The sequence below is a fragment of the Pteropus vampyrus genome, unplaced genomic scaffold (genome assembly GCF_000151845.1).
Source record: "Pteropus vampyrus isolate Shadow unplaced genomic scaffold, Pvam_2.0 Scaffold15, whole genome shotgun sequence".
NCBI lineage: Eukaryota > Metazoa > Chordata > Mammalia > Chiroptera > Pteropodidae > Pteropus > Pteropus vampyrus.
The window spans coordinates 5,451,427-5,461,990 of record NW_011888796.1 but is presented as its reverse complement, the minus strand read 5'-3'; the positions used below and the strand labels follow the sequence as shown (position 1 = coordinate 5,461,990).

Here is a 10,564-nt window from a genome sequence, read left to right as displayed (position 1 = left end):
CCCATGACCCTAACTCCCTTAGCTACCATGACTAAGTTTCCCCCTATATAATCTATCCTCTAGAGGCCATAGGGAGCCAGCCAGGTCTGTGAGCGCTAGCTTACCTGTATCTCCCAGCTTGGTGCAATTTCCTTTTTTTTTTTTTTTTTTTTTTTTGCTGCAAACTCCTGTCCATATCTCCTTTGGCTTTGATGCAAGCAGGCAAAACAAACCCCTTGAATTAGGTAACAATGGAGAACAAGGAAGGAGTGATTTATTAAAGAGTTCTGAGTGGCTTGAGATATTTAACATTTAGCCCTTTTTATTTTTCTTGTTAAAAGTACCCAATTAACAGCAGGAAAATGTTTTCTCAGTCCATAATAGATCTATGCTAAAGCTAGAGTCTTAGGAAAATGCATTTTACTATAAGCACCTAGACAAAAGAAAAACAGAAGGTAGTATCTCAAAATAAAACACAAAGGAAATGGCAACAAAACACAACATATGTTTCATGGGTATGCAGAACTAAAACAATTATGAAAATAGCCTAATGGCAAAATAAAGTGCTAGCAAATTTGGCTCCTTGAACCTTTACTGAGAACATATTTAAGGGACCCTATCGCAGATGACAAAGAGACAAAAATGAGCGAGACATTTTAAGCATTCACAATGCAGTAGGAAGATAAACAGGTAAAAAATAAAAGTGGAGGGACTAACAACTCTGTGTGGGCATGCAGTGCGAGCCCAGAACACAGCGCCTAATCTACACTACGGCAATAAGGGAAAGAAAAAAAGAAGTTGAGGAAGCAAGAGACAGATTAACTAAAAAGAGGACAAAAGGTGTTTAAACAAGGAAGCTGTACACACAAAAGATTACCAGTAAGAGAGAACTGGTGGTACTCAGGAAACTTCCTGCAATTCAGTATGGTGAAAACTGAGGAGGAGTAGGAATGGCACAAATCAGGCTGGAAAGGAGGGGAGCTTAAATGGCCAAGCTTAAATGGCCTCCCAGGCCAGGCTAGAAGTTACATTTTATCTCCACGGTGCTAAAAGACTGATCCAACCAAAGAGGCTGATGTGATAATTTGTATTTTAGAAAGATTAGTGTAGTGGCAGCATAACATAGAATTGGAGATTGAAGCTTATGACAGATTACAAGCAGGAAGGCCTTTCGGATGGCAGCCACATCCCAGGACCAAAAGAGCAGTCGTCATGGGAAGGGCTGTTAAGGACAAGATAAAGAGATACCCAGTATGTAGAATCCTCAAGACTTACTTTTGGAAGATAGTAGGGAGAGAGTTTGAAGATGAGTTTAAACTATCAGACTTTAAAGACTAATACTTTATCCAAAAATCTAAAGGCTGAAGAACTCTAAAGTGTATAATTTGAACCATAGATAAATGATGTTATAATCATGACTTGGAATTGGAAAGTTTAAAACAAGACAAACATACAAATTTTTAAGCAAATACTAGTTTGACTAAAAGTTTAGCCATGACTAAATTAACTCTTCAACATCATAAAATATAGAAGAAACCTATCTGACTCATAGTTCAACATCTCGATACACAGAAATGGGAATGCAAAAGAAAATAATTTTCTGAGGCTTGGGAAAAGCCCTTTTAAGGATTTAAAGTGTGAAGCACTTGACTTCTAATAGCAAGCAGACAGGAAGAAATTTTATGCACATTATAAAAGTCACATTTCACAGATTCTGAAAATAGCAAAATATTATTCATTCAGCATCTCAGATTTTTTTCTTTTTGGAATAAAAATAAGCAGCGGATTTTGAATTTTGAGAACCACAATTTATGTTTTATTTGATAAGGCACAAATATTTATAAAAGATGGACTGGTTCTAATTAAAATAGAATCTTAACCTAGGTACTAGAACTTACCTTTTTTACATTATTAAGTTTATTTAATTCTGTCTTTCCCTTCCTCACTTATGCCCCATTACCCTAACCCATAATAATATCTAACCCCTCCATCCAAACTCTACATAAACAAGCATAGTTCTCTTGGGAATTAGAAGTTACAATAAAATACTTAGATACAGATAGTCTTAGATTAATAACTCAATCATATGATTCCAATAATCAGTAAACACAGCAAAGATAGACTATGAATTCAACAAAAATATCTTAGGATCTGAGTCTATTGGTAGTGAAGAAATATGTTTTTTAGTCTCTGAAAGATGCAATATACTTTGCTGAGCTCTTAGAAGTAACCTGGCTATTTTAGCTATACCAATAAATCTGTTCACATTAAGTAATTATAGGGTAGGAACTAAAAAGCAAAGAGATATTAAAGAATATGAAATATTATGTATGTGTCATGAACTTAATTTAGAACTCTTTGTGTCTCATAAAAAGTGGGAAGGTCAAAAAAGAAGTGGAGGTGTAAGAACTAAAAGAACTTCAAGTTGAAAAAAGACATGAACTGCAATTATCTTCATATGCCCTATTTAGAAAAACATTTTGAAGCCATCCTTCAGTTTTAAAATAGAAGGTATTTGTTGACTACATTTTTTATCTTTCTATTAATTAGTTATGCTTCAGAACTTATTCATTAAATACCTTAGCACTTTTGACATACTAAAGAATTATGTACCTACCCAGAGACTCTTTAGAGACAAGGATCCAAAAGAATGAAACTGCACCTGTTTTTGGATTCAGAGATTTTAATTAATTTTAAAATGACCTTCCTCTACCTTTCAACTGGCAAATGAATCAGTGTTAAGAGTGAGCAAGATCTGCTTATTTCAACTATCAAACCGATTTAAATAAATTCTCATTTTTCTGAGCTGTACTCAGATGTGAGGGATACTGTTTCTGTTTAACCCTTATAAGGGATAAAAAACATCATTAGACATGATGAAAAAAGACACATTTCAATGCTCAAAACCACAATTTACAATGAAGATATAACAGTGACGAATATCTGTATATCAAATAACACAGCAACAACCACTATAAAGCACAAACTACAGAAGATGCAAGAAGAGATAAATAAAATACATTAACAATAAAATACTTCAACACACCACTCTCAGTCCAAGGATAGATCAGGAAGAGAAAAAAATAACTAATGACATAGAAGATCTATTAAAATTACTTAATAAGGTAGAAAACTTAAAGATATATGTCAAACTTCACATCCTGATAATTTTATAAGTTTTCATTAAGTTTGTAATTATTTCAAAAGTAAGCGACTAAAAATGAGGGGAAGAAAAATAGAAAGAGCAGGAAATGAATGAAAAGTCATCAAAATGTCAAGAGTAACTATTTTCTCTCCTTTTCTTAAAACATTAAGCAATCGAGCATTAAAGAAACCCCTTCCCCATTTTAGAGCATTAAGTGTTTTTAATTTAGAAAAGTCTGAAAACAGTATTTCCAATGGAAATCACAGTGAGAAGTCACAAAATGGAGCCAGTGTGGTGATCGGCAAGTAAAGGCACTGGCTCAGTTAGGGAAGGCCCTTCTGGGTGGTTCTAGGCCCCTCGGGCAAAGCACAGGTGGCTGCAGACACTCAGCTTCAGCTGACTGGGAGGTGAAATCTACAAAAGTATGAACACAATGATGGGGCTGGACCACAGCAGATGCACTCTTTGAGGCATGTAGTACAGTCAGCTCTTGCTTGCAGCATCACCCTCTCTCTCCTGCAAAGAGTTACCAGGAGTCCACACTGCTATTATACAATCTCCTCAGACTGCCTCTCCTATAAATCCAGATTGGCGGAAGCCACAACACCAGGACAGTTACAGAAGTTTGTCTCTGTATCTGTCTCGTCATTGCTGATCCAAATCACAGACTGGTAGAGGACAGTGTCTTCGCTGGGCCCACTTGCAGCCTCTGCCAGCACTGCTTCACCCACTTACTTCTGCCTTAGGAGATCACTTCCAGGTTAAAACATTAAAAAAAAAAAAAAATCGAAAACCTCTGATTGCCTTTTGATGGAACTAATCTTTGTTAGAGGCCCGTGGAAAAAAGAAACAAAATGTTGTCAGAGAGGTATACATATAATTTGACTCGTTAAGCTCAGAGATGAAGAGTCTCTAAATTTTTGAGAAGGGTAAACAAAAAGCATAAGAAAAGAAATCAAATGTGACAGATAAATGATAAGACTGGTCCAGTACCCAGAGGCCCTGTGTTCATTTTTACTGTGTCACTGGGCAAAAACGGCTACCGTTTTATTATAAAAGGAAAAGAAAATGCATTTTGTCTGTCTCACTGAGCAAATGATTGCAGCTTAGCAGACCCAGCCCAGAGGCACTGCACTCCGGGCTTTCTCTAGTCTTCTTTGCAAAAAAGAAGTCACCAAGGTAAAGCTATGATGAAGAAAATGGGGCCAAGCAAATGACAGTGAGGACACAGCTGAGCTAATTTATCGCAATGGTACTCACTTTACTATATTTGATATGTTTTCCCACTCACCACTGACATGGACATGCGGGAAAAGAAAATACACCTGTTTGGGGCTTGTGTTTTATTCTCTTCTTTAAGCAAAAAAGAATGGTTATAGTGTGTACATGCTTCATTTTACCACAAAGGATTGGTCTGACAAAATGTACACTTTATTGAAGGATTATATATAACTCCTTTGTACTTCAGGAAACCAAGCTGAATAAACACTAAGTCGCATTAAACACACTCACAGTGCTGACTCTAAAATGCTGTATGAATTTTTCTTGCAAAAATGTCAAAAATAAAAATAGCTACTAAAAGAAATTTAACCATAACTGTAACATTACTTCTAAATAGTTAAGAAAAGGTTTACAAACAATAATAGTGCTCAGTCATTTACAACCCTGAACCATTTTCTCTCTTAAAAATTTCACAGAACCTGTTTTCCTATGAAAAGTTATTGTTTCTCAGTTCTCAATTCTGTCTTTTTCAGATTATCATGGCTTTTTGAAATCGGTTCTTCATTTTTGTGCTGGATTTTGCTTTTGCAGCTTCTCAACTACATGAGTCAATCTTGTACTTATAAGAATAAGAGGCATTCAAGCTACGGTAGGTTGACCTTGGTAGCTAAAAAATCCAATAGTTTAAAATTGAGCTCATTTTTCATGGGACACAAGCCATGAAAAATGTGATCAAAATGGAGTTGACATCCTGCAACTCTAACTTATTTTACTTGAGTTAAAAACCAGGGATGATTCTCTGACCTCATTATTGCTTCCTCTTATACCTACATGGACTTCATGAACCTGCAGCAAACATATTTGAGCAGAAAAAGCCTAAAGTATCATTTAGCATTTTTCACCAATATATTGCACTGTTCCCAAATATGTAATTTAAAAAAATTTTTGTCATTTACTTGCACTGTCACTGCATTTTTTTGTTAGTACAGCTATCTACCAGGTCTCTGAATTTTAGAATGAATTTATTATTGCTCAAATAATTTTCCTGGTTTGTGAATGAATAGATCCAGTTTGATAAGCCTAAATTGACTTGCACTGTGATTACTCCAATATAATGGGTCAAATTCATGTATCTCTTCATCACTTTCAGCTCACTACTTAGGTCCACTGTGATGAGGCAAAAAGATTTAGAGTAAGATCATCTGTATTCAAGCCCTAACTCATTTACTAACTAGCTGAGCAAGTCACTAAACTTTTCTGGGCCTCACTTTGCTCATCTCTAAAGGAAAGTGTAGAATTAGACAGGTTCTGAGACTAATATTCTAGATTACTAACTTGACAATCATTCCACAAGCCATTTGCACACTTACCAACATGGAGGTACAGCCACCTTAGGCTACGATCAACTCTAGTCTGAAAGGTACTATCCTATTGTTGCCAAAGAAAGTTAAGTCAAACCTTCCTGCAGCCCATTTAGCTGTGACCAATACTAATGTTCCTCACTGAAACAGCATTACTAGTTTTCAAAGATTCATCATCTCATTAGTAACCCAATTTCCAAAGTCACCAAGCAAAGGAAATTTCTCTTAAGAAACCTGGGAAGCAAAATCTCTAAAACTGTTACGCATTTGCTACTACATTAGGAAAGTTCACAGTACCTAAAATAGCCACCACCTCATCATCCTGGATGACTTCCAAGGATCCTGATACCACAAAGCAGAGGGCATCCACACTTTCTCCAGCATGGTAAATGAGGTCCCCAGGTGCACAGTGAATAGTTTGGAACTCTACTGCCAAGGCGCGCAGACATCCATCACTGGCCAATCGAAAAGCAGGATGTTCATTAAAAACCTTTCGGTTTAGATGAACACAGATATCAGCTCTCATGTCCTTGGGGCAGATGGAGAGGACCTGAAGGAAGTAAGAGATGAATAAGTGAGAATAAAAGAGAAAGGTGCTATTTCAGAAAAAAGGCACCCAACAAATATTTACTGACAAAGTCAGCAACACACTGTACTAGATACAGGGAAGGAAAAGTTAAAAGACACAGCTCTGCCCTCAAGGCCTGAATAATCCACCGCGATTGGCTGATGAGCATATGAGATATTACAATACAGCACCATGCGGTAAAGCTATGAGAGAGGTATAAATCTCTCCACAGAAGAACATAATCTTAAGGTGGTCAGAAAAAAATTTCAGAAGATAAACAGTTTCTTCAAAGAGCCAACTAAAATAGGGCATTAACATTCATTTTAGTTTAGTCTCTATTTTAGAATATTTTTGTAACTAAATTAAAATTCACAATAATGTACTTTACTCCACATTGGAGGTAAATTTGTAGAAACCAGTCATAAGAAAACAAAATTAACAAAAGCACCATTGTAACTTCACATGCTGTCACGGAGTGACATAACTCCACTCTTGATTTGTGTTTTCCACTCTGATTTTTTTTTTTTTTTTTACAAACGAATTCATGTCTATGGAGTGAAAAGGGTATTCACCAGTCTTCTGAGGGCTTAGGCAACTGCAAATGTAAATGCAGGCAAAGTGGGCACATCATTTTGCTGGCAGCCCTTGCTCATTCTGGTCTTTGACTCCTAAAGATTGCTGAGGGCAACAGCTGAATTCAAGCTCAAGGCATCCTTTAGAAGAGCTAGGCTAGAGAGCTTTTATTGCCTCTAGTTTTCAGACAGGGCAATTAAAGACCCAGATTAAAATGGACATTATCATCACATCTAATCAGAGCATCATTGAGCAAGATGTGATTACAGAAGTTAGCACCACCCACTTTAAAGATGCATGTGCGAACTGCCTTAGAATCTTCCCCCAACCCACTTGGTAAACTTATATTACATTCTTTATCATCAGAAATGTTTCTCTTTGATAAGCTTTCAATCCCTCAAGCTGAAGTCCAAGTTGATTTCTGCCCCATTAAATTACATTGAATACTGTTTTAATATAAAATAGTTTTCTTTCCTGTACTAATTGCATTTTAACCTTTAAAAAATTACCTAATGCTTAAAATATTGCGATTTTTCCTTTTATTTGGGGCTCACAATCAATGAAAAGTTGGTTTCTTCTCTGTGTAGAAGCCCATCATTAATGTAAAGATCATTAATTAAATTATGCTTTCAGTATTCCTTCCCTTAACCATTCCTGATACTGTAGATATTATTTCACATACTTAAGCATCTCTGTGGGGTTTTTTTTTTTTTTCATACTCCTTTGTACTCCTTTAGGCAGTATCAATCAACTCACCCACTTTCTGAAAAATCTCATCTTTGAGGGAAGGGATATCTAACCAACCATTAGAAGTAATTGGCACTTTTCCCCCACTTCAGTTGTTTTCCATAATAATGTAATGTTTTCTTTAATATATTAACTTTTAGTGACTTCTGACAACATTAGTCATTCAACAGGCACTTACTGAGTTTCTACTATAGGACATGCCACTGCATTAAGCCTCAGGTACTAGAAGGATAAATAAGACAACTGCCTTTGCCTTGGAGGAGCTAACCATGAAGTAGGGGGAGGCAGGTGTATAAAGAGAGAATTATAATAAAATGAGGAAAATGTTATGACAGGGGATGGCCAGGGTGACATGGGAGCACGTGATGCCTAAAAGGCATTGCTTATGACTTAGACGTAGCATAAAAGATTAGGCTCAAGAGGACACAGGTCTGGGTGTAAATCTATCACTACCTCTGTAACCTAATGTATACAAAATCTATCACTATCTCTGTAAACTAAATTATTTAACCTCTCTAAACCTCATCTTGAAATGGGATGATAGTGCTTCTTCATAAGCTCATCACAGGAATTAAACAAAAGGACTTGACTTTAGCCCGGTTTAGCCTTGCACATGGCAAGGGCTGAAGAAATGCTAGCTTTTATTATTCTTATTGAACATAAGTAGTCTTACAAAATGTATTGTTGCTTTAGCTTGCTACCAAAGTAATTCGCTATTTTTCATTTTCCACCGCTGTCTGAATTCTACATCTTGGCTCTTTGATGAGATTCTAGGCAAATTAAGAAAATATTTCAGTATGAAACTGAAGATATTTCAAGCACTAGCTAATGTTATTTTTCTCAAGTTGAAAATAAAATTAGTGCCAGAAAGCAAAAAAGTAAAAATAATTTGAAAATACACACACATTAACATTATACTGAGGAGCTTAATGAGAAAATGGATCATTCTATTTCTATTCCATTTACCTTACAGGATTTTCATTGTTTTAGATTCATTTTGGTAATAGGCACTTTATGCCCTTTTAATTATTTCTTTCAGGATTCATGCTACTGAATGAAATCTTCCAATGTCAGCAATATTCTGTTTAGCGGCATATCAAAAGATTTTTATTATTTTAAGTGTATTTTTCCTTTCTTGTTTCACTTCGCTTATGACACTAACTCATTTATTATTTTGATTGTATATACTAAAGTCCAGAAGTCATAAAGTGACAAGTTAAAACTTAGTGTTAAAATAAACCAAAATCACACCCAGCTGTGTCTCCATCCCTAAATCGTGCACACGCTTGCATGGTGTATCTGTTATTGAAATATGAATATTATTTTTTCTGGAAATGAAGGCACTAGTAGGTATCTTAGGCAGACAAAATTTAGTTTCAAGTGATAAAATTATCCTTCAAGATGACTCTAGTAGCTGGTCCTTTAGTCTCAATTTCAATGTACCCTGCCTTGGATGTCATATTTAATCTCTTGTGGGTCGGTTCCCTAATGAGTCTCAGAGTTGTAAACAAATGAAATTATACTTCAGTATAAAATATTTTGGATCAAAGAGACTTTTATTTGTCTCCAGAGTTGATTCTTTATCCCCACTTCATGTCGGGATATTTATAAATTTAAGTAGATTCTTAATTGAGACAGTAAGTTTTCTCTTTGGAAGAGCAATGGTTATATATAAGGAATCATTTTTAGAATTCTGAAACTAACTTGAAAAGACAAAGAATACCATGGTTTGGAAGAGAAAACTTTTTTGAAATTATTTATGATAATAGTTCCATTAAATCCTAGGTGAAGATGTATCTTAACAGATATCCCTCAGACTCCAAAGATCTAAACTCAATAGTGCAACTGGAGAATATGAAAGTGATGGGGATTGACACGAATATGATCAGGTTATCTCATTTTCTTAAAATTTCCAATGGCTTGCTTCCCCAGGTAAAGCCAAAGTCCTAACCAAGTATACAAGGCTCTTTATGACGGGAGCTACCTCCAGCCACATCCCTTACTATCTTCCTGCAACCCTGCATTCAGTCACACACTATTTCTCTCCTCTAAACTTGCCATACTGTCTCATGATCTGCCTTTGTATAAGCTGTTCCTTTTGATAGGCATATCCCATCAGCCCTTCTTTGCCTAGTCACCTCCGATTCATCCATCAATGAATACACAGACCATCCGTCTGTCTGCCAAAAATTCAATTTATACACAGCTCTTTCACAGAGTTTGGTATTTATAGAAGAGGAAAATAAAAGTAAGAGATATGATCTGTATTTTTTTAAAAAATAATAGCATACAATAGTAACATTTCAGCAGTAAAATCATTCTTTAGTTTTTTTAATGAAATATTACCTTATACCCAATATATAATCCTGACACAGGCAGAATTATGCTGGGTAAAGCTCTGATGGGAAGGCAGACTCCCAGGCAGGGCTCCACAAGGGCATATTCAGTCATTCATTTAACTTGTAGCCACTGAGTGCTGGTTTTGCACTAGTTACATGCTTGCTACTACACTGGCCCTCCAGATACAAGAGCAAAAACTCTCATAGGATCTGCCCACCTTGAGCTTCCAGTCAGGAACAGCTTAAAAAATCACTGTTCCTAGTCCAATGCCTCATTTTACAGATAATACAAATATATAGCATAAAGGTTATGTGATTTACTCAAGGCCTCTCAATAAATTACTAGCAAAACCCAACACTCTTGAGCTCTGGGCTTTAAGCCATGCTCTTCAATGAAATTCAACCAGGAATAAAATATAATATCTGGCACTTTCTAAAACTTTCAAAAATATAAATGTTGATTTCTGAAAATCATTTAAGGTCCAATTAATCGAAATATAGTTTGTTTATTAGGAAATTACTACTGTCACCACCACCACCACCACAGAACAGCCTAGATTTTTTTGCAAATTTGTTTCCATTTCTAAATGCTTTAATTTCTACTCCAATAAATGTATTGGGCTTTTGTCAA

General features: G+C 35.8%; 1 protein-coding gene across 3 annotated transcripts in view; it reads right to left on the bottom strand.

The window, feature by feature from the left end:
• KCNH5 (potassium voltage-gated channel subfamily H member 5) overlaps positions 1-10,564 on the bottom strand; it is a 275,201-nt gene that overhangs the window by 68,848 nt on the left and 195,789 nt on the right. For all 3 annotated transcript variants that reach the window (XM_011384653.2, XM_023527121.1, XM_011384646.2), the window contains one exon: positions 6,004-6,256. In XM_011384653.2, coding sequence (XP_011382955.1) covers positions 6,004-6,256 — 253 coding nt within the window. The remainder of the gene's footprint in view (positions 1-6,003; positions 6,257-10,564) is intronic.